The sequence below is a fragment of the Lissotriton vulgaris genome, chromosome 10 (assembly GCF_964263255.1).
Source record: "Lissotriton vulgaris chromosome 10, aLisVul1.2, whole genome shotgun sequence".
Classification (NCBI taxonomy): domain Eukaryota; kingdom Metazoa; phylum Chordata; class Amphibia; order Caudata; family Salamandridae; genus Lissotriton; species Lissotriton vulgaris.
In genome coordinates, this window is record NC_141698.1 from 1000295319 (window position 1) to 1000314459 (window position 19141).

The following is a 19141-nucleotide window of genomic DNA, read 5'->3' on the forward strand; positions in this document are numbered from 1 at the left end:
AGAGTAGTGAGTGCACAGTAGTGAGTGCACAGTAGTGAGTGAGTGCAGAGTAGTGAGTGCACAGTAGTGAGTGAGTGCACAGTAGTGAGTGAGTGCACAGTAGTGAGTGAGTGCACAGTAGTGAGTGCACAGTAGTGAGTGAGTGCACAGTATTGAGTGCACAGTAGTGAGTATTGAGTGCACAGTAGTGAGTAGTGAGTGCAGAGTAGTGAGTAGTGAGTGCAGAGTAGTGAGTAGTGAGTGCACAGTAGTGAGTAGTGAGTGCACAGTAGTGAGTAGTGAGTGCAGAGCAGTGAGTGCAGAGCAGTGAGTGCAGAGTAGTGAGTAGTGAGTGCAGAGTAGTGAGTAGTGAGTGCAGAATAGTGAGTAGTGAGTGCAGAGTAGTGAGTGCAGAGTAGTGAGTAGTGAGTGCAGAGTAGTGAGTAGTGAGTGCAGAGTAGTGAGTGCAGAATAGTGAGTAGTGAGTGCAGAGTAGTGAGTGCAGAGTAGTGAGTAGTGAGTGCAGAGTAGTGAGTGCAGAGTAGTGAGTGCAGAGTAGTGAGTGCAGAGTAGTGAGTGCACAGTAGTGAGTAGTGAGTGCAGAGTAGGGAGTAGTGAGTGCAGAGTAGTGAGTGCAGAGCAGTGAGTAGTGAGTGCAGAGTAGTGAGTGCAGAGTAGTGAGTAGTGAGTGCAGAGTAGTGAGTGCAGAGTAGTGAGTGCAGAGTAGTGAGTGCAGAGTAGTGAGTGCAGAGTAGTGAGTAGTGAGTACAGAGTAGTGAGTAGTGAGTGCAGAGTAGTGAGTGCAGAGTAGTGAGTGCAGAGTAGTGAGTGCAGAGTAGTGAGTAGTGAGTGCAGAGTAGTGAGTAGTGAGTGCAGAGTAGTGAGTGCGGAGTAGTGAGTGCAGAGTAGTGAGTAGTGAGTGCAGAGTAGTGAGTGCGGAGTAGTGAGTGCAGAGTAGTGAGTAGTGAGTGCAGAGTAGTGAGTGCAGAGTAGTGAGTAGTGAGTGCAGAGTAGTGAGTGCAGAGTAGTGAGTGCAGAGTAGTGAGTGCAGAGTAGTGAGTGCAGAGTGCAGAGTAGTGAGTAGTGAGTGCAGAGTAGTGAGTAGTGAGTGCAGAGTGGTGAGTAGTGAGTGCAGAGTAGTGAGTGCAGAGTAGTGAGTGCAGAGTAGTGAGTGCAGAGTAGTGAGTGCAGAGTAGTGAGTAGTGAGTGCAGAGTAGTGAGTAGTGAGTGCAGAGTAGTGAGTAGTGAGTGCAGAGTAGTGAGTGCAGAGTAGTGAGTGCAGAGTAGTGAGTGCAGAGTAGTGAGTAGTGAGTGCAGAGTAGTGAGTGCAGAGTAGTGAGTGCAGAGTAGTGAGTGCAGAGTAGTGAGTGCAGAGTAGTGAGTAGTGAGTGCACAGTAGTGAGTAGTGAGTGCACAGTAGTGAGTAGTGAGTGCAGAGCAGTGAGTGCAGAGCAGTGAGTGCGGAGTAGTGAGTAGTGAGTAGTGAGTGCAGAGTAGTGAGTAGTGAGTGCAGAATAGTGAGTAGTGAGTGCAGAGTAGTGAGTGCAGAGTAGTGAGTGCAGAATAGTGAGTAGTGAGTGCAGAATAGTGAGTAGTGAGTGCAGAGTAGTGAGTAGTGAGTGCAGAATAGTGAGTAGTGAGTGCAGAGTAGTGAGTGCAGAATAGTGAGTAGTGAGTGCAGAGTAGTGAGTAGTGAGTGCAGAGTAGTGAGTGCAGAGTAGTGAGTGCAGAGTAGTGAGTGCAGAGTAGTGAGTAGTGAGTGCAGAGTAGTGAGTAGTGAGTACAGAGTAGTGAGTGCAGAGCAGTGAGTAGTGAGTGTAGAGTAGTGAGTACAGAGTAGTGAGTAGTGAGTGCAGAGTAGTGAGTGCAGAGTAGTGAGTGCAGAGTAGTGAGTGCAGAGTAGTGAGTGCAGAGTAGTGAGTGCAGAGTAGTGAGTAGTGAGTGCAGAGTAGTGAGTAGTGAGTGCAGAGTAGTGAGTGCAGAGTAGTGAGTAGTGAGTGCAGAGTAGTGAGTGCAGAGTAGTGAGTGCAGAGTAGTGAGTGCAGAGTAGTGAGTAGAGAGTGCAGAGTAGTGAGTAGTGAGTGCAGAGTAGTGAGTAGTGAGTGCAGAGTAGTGAGTGCAGAGTAGTGAGTGCAGAGTAGTGAGTGGTGAGTGCAGAGTAGTGAGTGCAGAGTAGTGAGTAGTGAGTGCAGAGTAGTGAGTAGTGAGTGCAGAGTAGTGAGTGCAGAGTAGTGAGTGCAGAGTAGTGAGTAGTGAGTGCAGAGTAGTGAGTAGTGAGTGCAGAGTAGTGAGTAGTGAGTGCAGAGTAGTGAGTGCAGAGTAGTGAGTGCAGAGTAGTGAGTAGTGAGTGCAGAGTAGTGAGTGCAGAGTAGTGAGTGCAGAGTAGTGAGTAGTGAGTGCAGAGTAGTGAGTGCACAGTAGTGAGTAGTGAGTGCAGAGTAGTGAGTGCAGAGTAGTGAGTGCAGAGTAGTGAGTGCAGAGTAGTGAGTGCACAGTAGTGAGTGAGTGCACAGTAGTGAATGCACAGTAGTGAGTGAGTGCACAGTATTGAATGCACAGTAGTGAATAATGAGTGCAGAGTAGTGAGTAGTGAGTGCAGAGTAGTGAGTGCACAGTAGTGAGTGCACAGTAGTGAGTGCACAGTAGTGAGTGCAGAGCAGTGAGTGCAGAGCAGTGAGTGCAGAGCAGTGAGTGCAGAGCAGTGAGTGCAGAGCAGTGAGTGCAGAGCAGTGAGTGTGCAGGGTGAACAATTCCAATCCATACCACATAATTCCATTACACACCATATGCATACACTCCATAACACATGGCTAAAAGACATTGCCATTTACAATGCCATTAGCTCTAACTCAAATAAATCCGAGACCTATTGCATTTCCAATGCTTGTTAACTTAATCCATTTCTCATTAGGTAATTTACAAGGCTGGTGGAAACCAGAGGATATAGGTCCATGTGTCCTTGTGATAATTTTTCAGCACAGGACACAATGCATCTCAATGTTTTGTGACTATTATAGTGAGATTTGTAAGAGGTTTTTAGTTCCTCTGTTAAGGGGAAAGGGTTTCTTACATGTCAGACCTGCCTTACTTTATCTTCAACTGCTTAACGATCCTTGTGATATTTTTAACATTGGCAGTTTTCTAGTGGCAGCGGTTCATCTTAATAATAAAAGGAACCCTAAATTAAAATCTGTGTGAGCTTATAGCACATAGATAACCTCTGCTTTATTTGTTATGAAATTATTTTAATTGTGTTTTAAGCTCTTTTGCATTAGGAAATCGATCCTGCTGTATGAATTCCTTTAAAAAAATGCTTATATGTCTTATTGGGTTACATGATTTTATTATATTGTGCAATGTGCACTGTACTTTTATGATTTTAATTAATCGGATAAAGTGATCTGACTGACTTGAGTCGTTGTTCGCATCCACTATTTTTGTATATGGTGTGGTCTTCCCATGGTGACCACTGTGTATTACGTGCCACTTACCTGTTTCTATTGAAAAGTATTGTGTGCATTGACTGCATCTCCGGCTAGGAGATATCTGTATGTATTAGTGAGTGTTCTATAATAAATACATATTTTTATAAATACACAGTGTGGTTCTTTTTCACTTAATCTATATCAATGAGATTATGCTCTGTTAAAACAAGCTGCTTTACACTACCACTTAGAGAGCTTAATAAGGTTGTCTAAGACCACTAAAATCGCCATAAGTGTTGTCTGGTTCGGTGCAGGGTGCTCACTTACATAAGTGTACACCATATACCAAGCCAGCTTCTCACAGTGATGTTTCTATACACCTATGCTGGTTGAGATGGTAATGGTGTGGGTCCTATAGTGGATAAAAAGGTTAAAAATATCTGTCAAAGCCAACACAGAATTCAGGTTCTGTGTAGATTTATGATGTCATAATGAAGCCATTAAGTAGATACATTTAATGTACCTAATTTACAAGAATTGCTATCATCTGTAAGTCATGGCACTGTTTTCTCAACAGTTAACTTATCTAGTGCGTACCACCAGATCGAATTAGAAAATGATTCTAGCCATTTTATTACTTTTGTAACAACTGACGTTGATTTTGAACACAAAATAATGCCTTTTGGGTTGGCTAGTGCATCAGCTGTATTCCAAAAGGAGATGATAAAATTATTGGCAAATGTGAACGGGGCAAAGGTATTTCAAGATGACATCTTGGTATCTGGAAAGGATAAAATCACAGATGATGGCATTTTGGATCATTTACTATCGATCCTCAGTGACAAATGATTGACAAAAAAAGAGGGAAAAGTGCAAATTTCATAAAGACCAAGTAGAATACTTAGGGCGTGTCATTTCACGTGATGGAATACATCCTAAGGTTGGTCATGTGGAAGCAATATTGAATGCCCTTGAACCTACTTGTGAGCTATGTTCCCACTAGGCTGCGCGCATGTGCACGCGCGCAGCCTTGCTTCTTACAGCGCCCAGACACTCTGTGGGAGTGCGCTGTCCCCTCGGGAGCAAAATAGATAATAAAAGGGCAGCGTGAAAACGTCCCTTTTAAGGCAGGCGGCGCACCAGGAGGCCAAGTAAATCAATTAAATGACGAAGGGGGTGCTTCTAGTTTTGGAAGAGGCCCCTAGCAGGCAGTGTGAAACAAAACATATGTAAATGTGTTTCACACTGCAATGAGCGGGTGTGGATGTGTCATTACACCAGTGCCACTGACATTGGAACTGGGGAAACATTGCAGGGCAGGGCTCTAGGGCAAGTATATTAAACTTTTTTTTAATTTTTTTTGATTTATGTTATTTATACACATAGATACATACAGTGCACGGGGATAACTTTGAAGCACACCTGTTCTCTTTCCTGGCCACAATAAAAATGTTAAGATATCTCCAGTGATTGATATTTGATATTCTTCCTGGAGTGAAATTGGAGTTTTGTCTCGTGGAAGTTTTAACTCATTGTAGGGCAGCGCAGAGGGTTAATATGCCTGATGCAAAGGACGAGTATCAATCACAGAACTGTATTTATGAAGATAGCTTAGTGGGTTACGGCTTTTGTTAGAGAGACCTTTAGTTACTTGTAGTTTATAAGTTAAAATCCTAAAATAGAACAGCGTGCTGTTAACGGTCAGCAAATAGCTGCATGCAAACTGCAATGTATATATTAGAGTGTAATGATTCTTTCCCCAGTCTTTCATTTTGGTAATGTTGCAAAAAAATGTATTTGGGTAGAAAACAATTGTAATTATTAAAGCGAACCCCCAGCCCTGGTGTTATGTTTCAGATCCAGAGTTTGCACTTCCACACAACAAACACTCTAAATGATGCTGCCTTCTAGTATGGATGACTTGTAACTGGTACACCTTATAATCCTCTGTCTTATGTAATATTACAGTGATTTACACACACGATTGTTTGTCTCTGTGTAATGTGTGTGTGATGTAAAGTGCTTTGACACCCTTCACTGATATGAGTGGCACTATAAAACTATTCAATGCATGGGAGAGTGGTTGGTTATGGAGGCTTGAGGAGCACTGGTAAAGGGTGGTAGTGAGGGAATCTGAAGCAGAGGTGGTCATTGGGGGGGGGCAAACAGTGTCGCACTGGGCACCATCAGCGCTAAAGCTGGCCCTGGAAACAGGTTCCAGTCTTGATGCTCAAGCAAAGAGCTCCAATACTTTCCAGTCATGGTTGCTCAAATAACTGTAAAAAAAAGAACACATTAAACTTTAATCTTAAAGACTAGCAAATACTTTTAAACCAATCCTCTTTTTTATTCATCATCACAAAGAATGCACCTTCAAATACATTAATTCAATCTTTGCCACTGAAGCATGAGAGAAAAATGTTTTGCATCTGGCATTGAGCATGTCAAATTTCTATAGACCGGTTTCAGATTGGCAGAGAACAGGGATTGGAAAGTAATAAAAGCAGGAAGGACAGAAATAATAGAGAGCTGGAGTGGAAAGACGATTTGAGAGTGTGAGGAAGAGGGGAGATTTGAGTATAGAGTGAAAAGGAAACATGTATGGAGAGGATGAGATATGGAAGTGAGCTAGAAAGGGAGAGGAAAAGAAAGAAAGGGAGAGGAAAAGAAAGAAAGGGGCGTAAAAGTAGAAAGGAAAGTAAAATGGTAGGGTAATGATTAAACAAACTAAAGGGGATAGGTAGACCAAGAGGTGGCATTCAAGGAGGTTGGAGCCAAGGAGAGGAACTAGATGAGAGAGAAACATAGTCAAGATATAGATTTGACAGAGTAGGGTGGATTGAGCGATAACAGGGAGTTGAGAGACTTTGTGGGAGAGGACATACATTGAAGAGAGGAGAAAGAATAAGGGAAAAGAGGAGCAGAGCGGAAATCGAAACAGAAAAGTGGGATTGTAAGGAAGAGCAAGGAGAGAAAAAATAGCTAAAAAAAGGGAGGAAGGCGATAAGGACAAGCTAGAAGATAGTGTGGAAGTGGACAGAGATAAGAAAAGGTGCAAGGAGGAAATAATAGTGGCACGGAGATAGTAATTAGGGAGGATTTATAGGTAGAATAATTAGGACACAAGATGCAGTGGCGCCTATGCCCAGGAGTGCAAGGAGCCCTTTGCGCCCCAGTAATGGGTTTAATACCAATCCAGAGGAGTGAGTGGGTGTTTGGGGGAGTGTTCTTTTTTTACTAGTTTGCATTAGGGCCCATGGCACCCTTACTATGCCACCAATTTTGGTTGCTTGCACACCGCACATGCTTCTATATTAAGTTTTTGCTTCTCTTCAGTGCACACGGCCTTAGCTGCAGTGCACGAAGCACCTTTATTGCCGCACACAGAGAAAGAAAATTGGAGGGAACTTTGCTTGTGAGGAGCAATTAATATTATTTTTGAGCGCTACAGAATTGTATTTCAAGATTGATAGAAAATTATCCTTTGAAAGTGGAGCAACTAAGGAAGTTGCTTAAGAAAAATGTTAGATTTGAGTGGGGACGAGAACAATCAAATTGTTTCATATGTATTAGCAAAGAGATTTTGCAAGCTCTCTGCTTCAAGCATTTGAGATGAATGTCAACTGTATGATTTCAGTGGGTGCCAGTAGTTACGGTATTGGTGCAGTCTTGGCTCAGAAGAAAGGTAAGGAGCAAATGGATAGTGGCATATGATTCACGTTCATTAACGCAGGCGGAAAAAAGCTATTCCATAATAGAAAAGAAACTGCTAGCAGCATCCTGGGTTGTGCAACGGTGTAGATTATTCATTTGGGGGAAGTAGGTTTAAAATCTGTATGACCATAAACTTTTAGTGAACAATACTTAAACCAGGGTGGAAGGTGGAAGGAAATTATCTCTTAGGTTAGCAAGGCTGGCCTCTAAGCTGCAGCTGAAACATTTGGAAAGTGAATTTTTTACCAGGAAGGAGCAATGTAATTTCTGACGGGTTGTCACAACTTCCTTTTGGGTGTGAAAATAGTGAAGAGGAGAGTAACCATGTGGAATGTAATGTTGCATTCACATATGAATGTGTGTTATGCGGCATTAGTGAGAAAGCAGACCAAGAAAAGTTCTTATCAGCGAAGGACTGGTCGCAAGAAATGGAGAAGGATGTTGAATTACAATTGATTAAGACATATACTTCCAAAGGTTGGCCATATGAATGGATGATGAGAGGGGACGGTTCCACATTTTAAAACTAGAGGAGTTGTATTTATGCAATGATATTGTATTAAGAGGAGATAAAATTACTCCCAAAGGGCAAGTGACATGTTGGTGAAGAAAGGCCATGAGGGACAAGGAGGTATGTCCAATACAAAGAGGAAAATTAAGGAGAACGTTTGGTGGCTAGGGACTGATGTAATGGTTCATCGATGGGTAAGGAATTGTACTATGTGTGCACAAAGTAATAAGGGTGCTAAGCCATGCAAGATACCTTTGGCCATAGTGGAGTCCCCGTACAGACCATGCAGACCACTGAGAATATTAGCCATAGATTTTATGGGACCCTTCTCCACATTGCCAACCAAGGAATGTTATGCTATCGTGCTAATTGATTACTTTAGTTACTAAAGTAATCAATTAGCACGATAGCATACTAGATTACTAAAGTTTAGTAAATGGCCTAAGGCTCAGATGGTAGGGAAAATTATTACAGATATTGTAATAGAATTTTTAGTGGTTGTGTTTGTGAGGGAAAGAGTGCCTGCAGTGTTAGTGTCGGACAACAGTGTACAACTAAAGATTGATAAGATGAAATTGTTTTGAGAAAACATTGTATAAAGCATTCCAGGGTAGCCCTGTACCATCCTGCAGCGGATGGTCAGGTTGAAAGATTCAACAGGGTCATAAAAGAAGCAATCGAACTGGCACTGAAATCAGAGCTTATGTAGATGAAATCATTACAAAGTATGCTTTTGTCATATAGGATAACTCCGCATTCGCTTGCAGGGAAAATGCCTTTTGAACTCCTGAGAGTGAGGAAACCTGCTACCAGTCTAGTACCTTGGTCATTAATGGAGAAAAATTGTACGAAATTTAGCATTGTACGGGACATTGAAATGAGGGAAAGAGTGGAACAGTATTAAATGCGCACAAGAATGTACCATAGTAATGAGGCTGATGTTCCTAAAGTAGTGGAAGGCCAGTATATCCGCGTCAAGAGACCAGGATTCATTGAAGAGAGGAAATCTCATTGGACAGAACAATTAAAGATTAGTAAGGTGCTAGGAAGTGCTGTCCAATTTGAGGATGTAAAGATATGGATCTTACGCTGTGTGCCGGTGTGCAAAAATGAAAGAATTGAGTCCGCCATGGTTGATGGAAAGTGTGAGGATGAATGTGGTGGTTACATGATGGGAAGCAATGGTAATGAAGGACTGGAAGAAATAGAGAGGATCATCTAGAGTGTAGAAATGAAGGGAGGGACACCCTCCAGGTGCAGCAAAGGGGAAAGAGAGTTCCGGCTTATCTGGGGGTTACGTTGTTGAATGAGTTCTAGATTCTAGATAATGTAGTTAAGATGGTATTGAATGTGTAGTAAATTGTATGTGTAGTAAATGCTAATTTGCATAATAATAATATGTGTAGTAAACTGTGTGTGCACTAAATGCTAATTTGCAAAATATTCTGTATTGGTGGAAGTGTTAATGAATGCAATGCTGTAAATTGTCTTTTGTATTATGTTAGGTTATGTTAAATATTACTGTAATCTTTACATTTTGTTGTTAACATAAAGGGGAAAAATGTGTGGTATTAGCCACAATGGAATGTGTAATATAAGGCTGGCATCCGCCAGCATAGAGTATGGAATGGTGGTGAAGGGAGGTTCTGGGGTTGGCAGTTTGATAATAAGGCAGAGGGCTTGCTGTTCTTATCCCTTGTACTATCTTTCAGTAAATATTTCCTGGGCCACCTGTGATGTGTAGAGGGATTAACTTAACAGAAACACCAAGTTTTTCATTTCCACTAACAAGCCAAAAATGCACTATTGAATGGTTTACTAAAAGCAAAGCCCCTCTGTCCCATTGACGTTTGTTTGGTTCTGATAAGAGCACACCGTATCTTACACTTCTATAGTATCAAAACCATACGGCCTAATATCACCTTGAAGGTTTGCGATTCTTGAATACTATGATCCTGAAAATGTGGGTAGAAATGCATTTGAACGCCTTGTGAGAAGAGTCTGTTTTTTTAGAAGGCTTGTGAACCACACTACGAAAACCCTCCTTGGGCGATGTTTCTTTTTGCACAGTGAGTTTGTACAATTTAAACTGTTTAGCATGTGTGGTAAGTTCTCAGCCACATACTTTATTTGTCTTCTGACATCTATTAAACTTTTTCCAATAAAAATGTATATTCCACCCCCTTAATGTGTTACCCATTAATGAAAACATCTAGGAAGATCAGGCAATAAATCTTCTTCACTTCTTTCTATGCAATGACTACCCATCGAACATCAATGGTGCCGTACTGGCAGTGCATCCGGGGTATCAGTATGCTGAATCAGTCTCTGGCAGCATGAGTATAAACTCTATACACATCTATACCATAACTCAACACAGCTAAGCACTTAGTTGCACAACCTATCATAAGGTCCTAAACTGCCTCCACCCAAAACACCAAGCAGCCTCACTTTTTCAACCTTCAAGCTCAAAGTGAAGGTCGATTTAAAATGGGCCCAGGGTAACCTAATAAAATGGCACTAACAAACTAGTACTTTTAGTCCCATATTCCTGAGTGAACATATCTAAACGGATTCTCATCTTAGGAACTTTATTTTAGTTTTCACTTTTGAAAAGAAAACAGCTTAGAAAAAGACTTTCCCTCTTGATGCTGCCTTCAATGTTACTTTTATCAAGCAGAGGTACAACCTTCTACAGTTGTCAGGTGGGAAATGGCAATTGACACCTGAACGTAGTGTGTGTTATTTTGTGGTCAAAAGCCAGCACAAACACCTTCCAGCTGAGTACCTGGCAATGCTGCACCTCATCCGACAGGACATGGATGACTGACTGTGGTCCTCCTTTAGCTCCGAAGAGATCTAGTTCATCCAAAGCTTCCAAAGCCGCCTGCAATGAAGAGGGAGAAAAAAAGACACACCGTCAATGAGGTTTGAAGAGCTCAGAAATGAAAGTAGAGTAAATGCTTCAGCTACAGCCATACCCACAGCTGCAACATGCTCCCAAGTAGGATTCCATTTGGGATTGTACTAATATTTCCACTCAGACCACTGTAGGAATAAAACCTGGTGGTCTACTGGAAATTTGGGTGGTTACTGGAAATATTCTTAACATAAAACTGCTCTTGTTAAAGGACCCAGGCTCCAACTACCACATAATGTTGACTGAGGTCAAGCTCTCTTTCCCTTAGCAAGTAATTAGAATATAATACATCCAATAAATAGCAGCAATCTTCCAAATTGGCTAATTTGTGTGCATCAAGAAGAAAAAGTTACTAACCAATACAATCTGGCCATTATACATAATGTAAAAGGAGGTAAAAGCTAATCATCTACGTTTTTTGTTAAAAAGCAACAACAAGGACACCCACAATATCAATGGGGGCAATGAGCGCTAGTTCTGAAGCAGGCATCAGCATGTCATTATGTTCAGAAAGTGTGTAGAGTAGACAGTCTAAAGCGTCACAAACAGCATGCGTTAGGGATGGCAGCACAGTGGCTATGAACTTAAATAAAAAAAGAACACTAATATTTGCAGGGCAACATGCATGTTGCACGCCCAGCTCCATTACCAATCATCTTCACACTGAATGTGTCAGAAATGCCAGAAACAGAACTTTAGACCAATTACTTGTCACTCAGATAAACAAAACTCTAATGGCACGGATCAGAGGTATTGGCTGCACACAGAGAAAGGCACTTGATTCAAAAGATGCAACTTCAAAAAGGCTATAAAAGGGAAATGCACTTTCTGATGGATACATCTAACCACAGATTCCCCGCCTTTAGAATGTTCCCTAGGGTCCAGACTGGATCCAGAAATTTTAATAGCAGTGCTCCCGCGTGCTGCTAGGTGGAGTTGTGCCGCTCTCTGTGGACGTCATTCTTCGCTCCAACCCGGAAGTCACGAAGCAGAGCCATATATAAGCACAGCCACTGCACAGCAATGTAGGTTTCTTCCTTTCCGCGCCTTCGAATTTGGATCTGGAGCCTTTCTTCCTGCCATTGACGGATGAATTCCTTCTCATTTCATTCATGTGTGCAAGGGAACTATGTCCCCACTGAAAACTACAGGATTCAAATCGTATTGGGACTGCTGTAAACAGATGTCAGTGACAGACCCGCACGAGGACTGCCGCTGCTGTTTGGGATTAGGGAATGACTCAAAAGACAAGTAAAGAATATGCCCGTATGCACCCCAAAATGATCAGAACTGTGAATCCAAGCTGTACATTGCTGAACTCCAAAACGAGCCTCGGACCAGCAAAAGTCCCACTTCAAATCAAGAGTACAGACTCTCGAGGCTGCTCCCGCAAGTCTTCATCATGGTTAAGCTCGTCCGGTAAGTCAAAAAAGAAATGCAAGAGGTCGAAGGGGGAGTCAACTGCATTCCCTCCACACTGTCCAAAGAGAAGTCAGGCAGGTGGTACAGTGCCAACCGATCTTGCTCCCAATCCTTGGTCACAGAGCTGATTTCACAACTGATCCCGTTGCACCCCGACTTCCCAGGCCACAGGAAAGGCTGCAGAAGGAAGAGGCCTCCAAAGAGGCCATGCTGCTTACTTCTAGCACTCTTCTGTTTCATCTAGCATAATTTTGTCTTCAGGGTTCCACGGGGCCACCAGTCAGGTTAGCCCAGGCAGGTCTCCCTTCTGCACTATCTGTGCCCTTCGAAACAACCTCAGGTTCTGCATCGACTAGTGCAGACTTCCAGCTTTGTCTCAAAGATAAGTGTTGGTTCTTTCTTCACCGATGCCACTTTTACTGCATCGGAGGTCGACACCCTGTGGACTCCAATGTTCAACCTTGAACCCAATCCACTTCAACACTATGTCTATGTCTGGGTATTTCTAAAGCGCAACTGCTACTCCAGGGAGTACTCTGGTGCTAGTGCACAAGTGGACCAATAAAGGGAAGCATGGAATCAATATCAGTTGTTGAAGAAGAGCCATGTTTTTAACTTTTTTCGGAACATAGGGGTTGCTTTAATGTTTCTTAATTCCAGGGGCACTTTGTTCCATAGAGACGGACCCAGGAAGGAAAAGGATCTGCCCCTGGTCCTTACTTTGTGAATCCGGGGGACTTTGGCTAAACAGAGATTTGCTGAGCCTAGACTTCTGATGAAAGTGTAAAACCGGATTCTCGCTCTTAACTACCCTGGGCCTGTCCCATGCATAGGTGATCCTCTTCCTAACAGAAAGCCAATGTAGTTCTCTCAGAAGTAGAGACACAAGTTCTCCGAAGAAGGCAGCATATTGTCGGTGCTGCTGCGTTCTGAACCATCTGTAGCCTATTAATCAGATAGTCAGGCAGGCCTAAATACAGTGAGTGTCATTGTCCGGAGTTCTGATGTAATGAGAGCTTGGATCACCTGATGTCTTGCCGCCAAAGACAGGAAGTGAAGGAACTTTCTTGCACACATAATAAGACAAAACAGGTTCCTACCACTGCATTAACTTACAAGCAAAACAAGAGTTTTCCATCAAACGTGATACCTACATTTTCAACCAATTTGGTGTGGGTTAGTGGCAAAGGAGCATCCTTTAGCCATAAGGTCTGCCATGATTCCTCTGCTATCAATCCAAAGAACAAGACCTCAGTTTTCCCGGCATTTAATTTCAGCTGACTGAAGAAGAACCATTGGAAATCTTTAGTCAGACAACTTCTGATTTCTCACATGGAAATGTTTAGTTTTTTCCCCATGAAAAGAGCTATTGTGTGTTATCAGTATACAAATCTAACTTGTCACCCAAAGCCTCTGCCAAGCCTGTCAGGGGTGCCAGATACACATTAAACAGTGTGGGACTTAAGGCAGAGCCCTGTGGTATTTACACTTTAAGCTCTCTGGGTCCAGCCGAGTAAGGAGGACACCATACCTCTTGTCCTTTATCATCGAGGCAAGAGGTCAACCATTTCCAGGCCCGTCCACGAATCCCAATGGACTGGAGACACGCCAAAAGGGTGTGATAAGGAATTATATTGAACGCCGCTGACAGATCCAGCATAACCAACACCGCCTCACCTCCAGCATTGAGGCTAAGTCTGATGAAATCTACCATCTCCATCAGAGCTGTTTCAGTGCCCAGATTCGCTGCAGTGCAGCAGGTCGTTGCTTTCCGAATATAGGGATAGCTGTAGATTAACGTGTTTTTCTAGAACCTTTGAGAGGGCCAGAAGTAAAGAAATGGGCCTATAGTTGGCCGGGTCAAAGGGATCAGCATGAGGGTGTTTTAGAAGCATCACAATTTTAGCCTGTTTCCATGTTTTGGGAACAGTAGCCGGCGAGAATGAAATATTGAGAAGATGATTCACAATAGGATTGATGGCCACTGCGTCCCTGGACAGCAGGTTATCCGGCCAAGGATCAGACATGCAAGTCCACATTGCATAACAAGTCATATATATTTTCTGCATGTTTAGGGAGAGAACGTGCATTAATCAAAGCTGCCACAAAACTTGGGACCCTACAACATGACTGCTCAAATTTGCCATGGACCCTTAAGTTTGTGTGAAAACTACTTTGAGTACACTTAACCTTTGACCAGACCGGAGAGTCTAGGCAGAGAGGTAAGCAGGTTCGTGTTAGGGCAAGTATGTGTCAGAGGAACTATAAGAATAAAATAGCTTACCTAAAGAGTTCGTACCGGCATAATGGCTGATGCTGGATGCTTCCAGGACGCTTACGGGCGCAGACGGACTTGCCTTTGGTGCCTTCTGCCCGTGCGCGTCAGCACTGCATCCTTTCCTAAATACATCAGGGCTGGAGATGCTAGAGCGCACACTCACCACAAAATGGCGGCTCTAGCAGTCGCAGAAGTAGGAAAAATGGTTGAAATGCCTAATTTATGTAAATAAGCAGAATTGATTTTTAGCTGCTCCCTCCTTCTGTTATATTAGAAATTGTGGACAGCGGTAAAACTGCTGCAGGTCAAATTCAGTTTAAAACATTATAAAACAGACATAAAAGCAAGCTCAGTTCTGGCGAAAATACTCTCGATTCCACCTACTTCAGACTGATTGAGGTCCGACAAAACTCTTCCTGGTGCGTGAAGCCTTCCCCATAGGTTTCATGACCTTTTTGGGTTATATTTTTATCAGCTGGACAATGATGAAGGTAATGATGGGGATGATTTCCCCCCAAACAATAATGATAATGACATTAACATGACTTGAAAGATGCAAGTGGCATGGAGACCTCCCCAGACACAGGTCTGGTATCATCCACTTGATACCCTATGGAAGAGAAGCTAGAGAGAACATCTTTCCTGAGGTGATTAGGCATACCGCTTAGATCCTGGACCTACACCTACCATCAGTGAAAGTAAAACCCAATGTACTGACTGAAGTTTTGCACCCAGGGCCAGCTTCATCTGAGCCCAAACTCCCATTTAATTACGTCTTGACTGATACCCTTATGAGCACCAGGGAAAAATCCTGCTCTTGCCTACCTGTAAATAGGCAGGTAGCTAGGTGGGTTTTGTGTATCAAAATTTTACGAGTAAGGTTAACACTAATGCAATTCCCACAACAGCCGTAATGGAATGAATACGGGACTGCCCTGTTAGGTCATTAACAGACTCCGAGATAAAAACCAGAAGAGGACCTCCCATGAGAGGAGACCCAGCAGGTCCTCGCACAAATACAATCCGGTAAAGCATGGGGGAATTTCTCAAGCAGATGTCCTGTGAGATCGTGGTACTACTCCATCAAATGTTAGGAGGTCCAGAGTAAGAGCACGCTCCCAGTTAACATGGGCGTGGCAACGATCATACCCATACTTAAGGCAAGAAAGCTGAGAGAAAGCTCGGAATCCTCCCTGATGATCTTGCTACTCAATCAATCAATCATGGTTTTTTTTAGCGCGACTACTCACCTGTGAGGGTCTCAAGGCGTTTGGGGAGGAGAGTGCATTGCCGTAGTCGAGTCTGCTGGTGACCAGGGCGTGAGTGACGGTTTTCCTGTGTTTGAGGGGGATCCATTTGAAGGTCTTACTTAGGAGGCGGAAGGTGTGGAAGCAGGAGGACGAGACGGAGTTGATCTGGCGGTCCATTTTGAGCTGAGTCCAGGATGATTACCAGGTTGCGTGCGTGGTCTGTGGGGGTGGGCGTTCTTCCGAGGGCGGGTGGCCACCAGGTGTCGTTCCAGGCGTTGGGATTTGGGCCCATGATGAGGATTTCCGTTTTGTTGGTGTTTAGTTGCAGGCAGCTGTTTTTCATCCATATGGCGACGGCTTCCATGCCTTCTCGAAAGTTGTGTCTGGCTACTCGACACAGATAGGAAATATCTTAGCAAAGGTGTTAGCGAACAGACTGAGGAAGGTGATACTGGAATTGGTACACCCAGACTAAAAAGGCTTCATGCCACACAAGTCCACAAAACGTAACCTATGCCGCCTGTACAATAAAGACAGCTGCGAAAGACCTGACTGTGCCATCGGCCATCACCTTAGTAGACACAAAGCATGTGACTTGGTGGAGTGGCTCTTCTTGACCCTAAAGAAAATGAGCTCATCATATGAGGGCAGAATAGCACTCCTGAATGTTAACAAATATCACAGAGACACATGTCAGTGTAGTAAATGATTGGGAGTATGCACCCCTAGACGACTCTGCATACAGACTGGACCATGGAGGGCTAGGTGAGAAGGGATAACTCCATACCCTATACAGCAGTAAAATGGGAGAAAGCACCCCACCTGTTCCCACCACAGTGGTAACCACCTGGAGTCGCTTAACCAGCGAAACGGGGTGGGAAAAATTACTGACACCAAAAATCCCACAGTGGCAGGGGAAAAAATTCCCCAGTGAACAGCCTCACAGGATTCTAGACATGGGACCGGATACGTCTGTCCACGCTTGCAGACATGGAATGAGAAGAGAATAGTCCAGGAGCATTATATGAATTCCAGTCAGATGTTCAAGCACTTACAACTCCACCATGCGCTTTGCCAGGGCCGGACTGGGAACAAGAACCGGCCCTGGCAAAGTGCTCGGCCGGCCCCCTCCCCCCTCCGGGAGGAGGAGGAGGTGCGACCGCGCTATGTGCCAGGGCCGGTTTTCGGACGTTTTTGTTACAGGGCCGTTTTTGCAGCATAACGGCCCTGTAACAAAAACGGCCCCAGGGGCCCAAAACCGGCCCCCAACCATGCGGCCCACCGGGGGATTGCCCGGTGCCCGCAACGGCCAGTCCGGGCCTGCGCTTTGCGCTCGGTTCGCACCGGAGGAAGAGACAATGGGAGAGTCCCCCCTTGAGAGACGGCTGCTGAACAGCCATATGACCGCCAAGGCAATCTCTCTCACCTATAGAACAATGATGGTGAATGCACTGGGAGACCTGGGCAAGCTACGGGCGCGCTGGTGAGCAGTCGTGGAGGACAGAGGCGACGAAAACTAGTAGGACTCCCAACAGTTTCCCAATGAGGTGGTCCTAGACGGGAGAAAGATGTGGGGTGAGAGGGTGCACAGTTTGTAGTTGTATTGTGGGTTGCTTCACCGAGAGTATGTTGCCACTGGCAACGTAATACTTAAAAATCTATAAAATCTTAATTCAGAAAATACTTAAGTGGTAAGAAAAAAAAAGTGCATTGTTACAACTTCTGCACAATGTAGTTTCCAATAACGCCATCTCTTGGTGACGCATTCAGGCTAGAGTGGAGTATGCAACTCATGTATGCCTTTCCTCCACTGCCTCTCCGGAGCCAAGTTCTGAAGAAGGACAGGAATCACTGGGCCTAAGTCTTCTCACTGGCTCCGGATTAGGTCAGGAGAGTGTGGCACCTGGAACTTCAGTACAAGCATATGTCCTCCCATAATGCTACTGCTGCAGGAGGACTTTCTTTTGCAGCAGCAGGGCAGGTTCTGCATTCAAACCTACACAATCTACAATTCCATGTGTGGAGATTGAGTGGTGGCTGTTGGCTGCTTTAGATATACCAGCAGAGGTTGTGGAGTACATATTCACAGCCAGGTGTGCCTCTATTAAGCGTGGACCTTGGACAAGTTTGTAGCTTGGTGAGGAGTCTGTATAACAGACCCTTTACAAGCCAAACTGTAGGACGGGATACGGTTTGTTTTGTCTCAAGCCCAGCAAACCCTTGCAGTGGGCACTATAAACATTTGTCAGCCCTTTTTGCGTTTACTAGACCAACCACCGTTATTCAAATCACCTGTTGGAATGTGTTTATTGAAGATTTGACACATGTTCCCTTTCAAACCGTTTGTGATACTGCAGTGGGACCATAATGTGGTCCTCAGTTTCCTCATGTACGCAGTTTCACATTGGGCAATCTATCACCCTCCCACTGTTCGTTGCCTTGCCTCACCCCTCGAAAGAAAAGAGACGCCATCCGCTGAACCTCATAGGAGTCCTAAGCTTCTACATCAATCGTACTATAGACTACTGGGTGGACGATCAATTTTCTGTGGGATTCGCTGTGGCAAAGAAAAGTATTGCGGTGCACGAAAATGAACTCTGTCACGGGGGATGGTCCTCTGAATTAAACCTACTATGCATTGGCCAAGAAGCAGCCTACAGAAAAACAGAGGTCTAATTCCACCACGACCCAGGCTGTTACCACTGCTTTGAAATGCGTAGTGCCTCTTTTGGGGATTTGTCAGGCTGTGATGCGGGCCTCAGTGCACACACCCACCAAGCACTACTGCCCTGACAGCCAGGTCTGGTGGGAATGCCATTTTGCCCCACTCGCTCCTGCAGCACTTTGAGATCTGAGTCCACTCCATAGGCGCTCCACCTTGAGGAGGTACTGATTTGGCAGCTATTCTAAAGGTGAGGAATCTACAGTTTGAAGTACCCATCAGAACAACATTTTACTTACCTTCAGTACTGCTCTTTCTGGTGAATACTCTAACTGCATATTATTCACCAGCCTCCGACCTCCCCATATTGTGGAGAGCCCTCTATTAAACATCTAAATTTAGAGATCTGCACGCAGGTATGACAGATTCAGTTGTGCTCTGCAGAAAGAGTCAACAAAGAAACAGACATCACCACACATATGTGGCTCAGCTCAGTCACTTCCGGGGTGGCATTGAATCAACGTGGCGCAGCAGGTGCCATCTAGCACCGCACGGGAGAATGCTCAATCACTTCCAGGGTGGCACTGAATCAACGTGGCGCAGCACAGTGCCACCTAGCTCTGCACAGGTGCACTGCTATAAATAAGATTCTGGATCCACTGTAGGGTCTGGGGAAAATTGTTGGTGAGGGATCTGTGGTTAGATAACTGTCTCTCTGCTTGAAGAAATGCAGATCTCAGCTGTGGTAACCATTGTCAAAAGAGGGTGCCACAGTTTAAAATATCTGCCAAAGTAGAGTACTGATGATCATCCACAGTTCCATGGCTAGGGTGACCAACCGTCCGTAAATTTCACGGACAGTCCGTAATTTCGGCCGTCTGTCCGTTGTCCGTGAAGGAATCTTTAACGGACGCCATTTGTCCGTCATTTTAACAGGGCACCGGTTGCTCCACCCTAAAGCCGGCACAGCTTGCACCCAC

At 44.3% G+C, this 19141-nt stretch overlaps 1 protein-coding gene across 3 annotated transcripts in view; it reads right to left on the minus strand.

Annotated features, from left to right (window-relative positions):
* PHKA1 (phosphorylase kinase regulatory subunit alpha 1) overlaps nt 1–19141 on the minus strand; it is a 1293387-nt gene that overhangs the window by 955740 nt on the left and 318506 nt on the right. For all 3 annotated transcript variants that reach the window (XM_086942009.1, XM_086942008.1, XM_086942010.1), the window contains exon 7: nt 10418–10516. In XM_086942009.1, coding sequence (XP_086798135.1) covers nt 10418–10516 — 99 coding nt within the window. The remainder of the gene's footprint in view (nt 1–10417; nt 10517–19141) is intronic.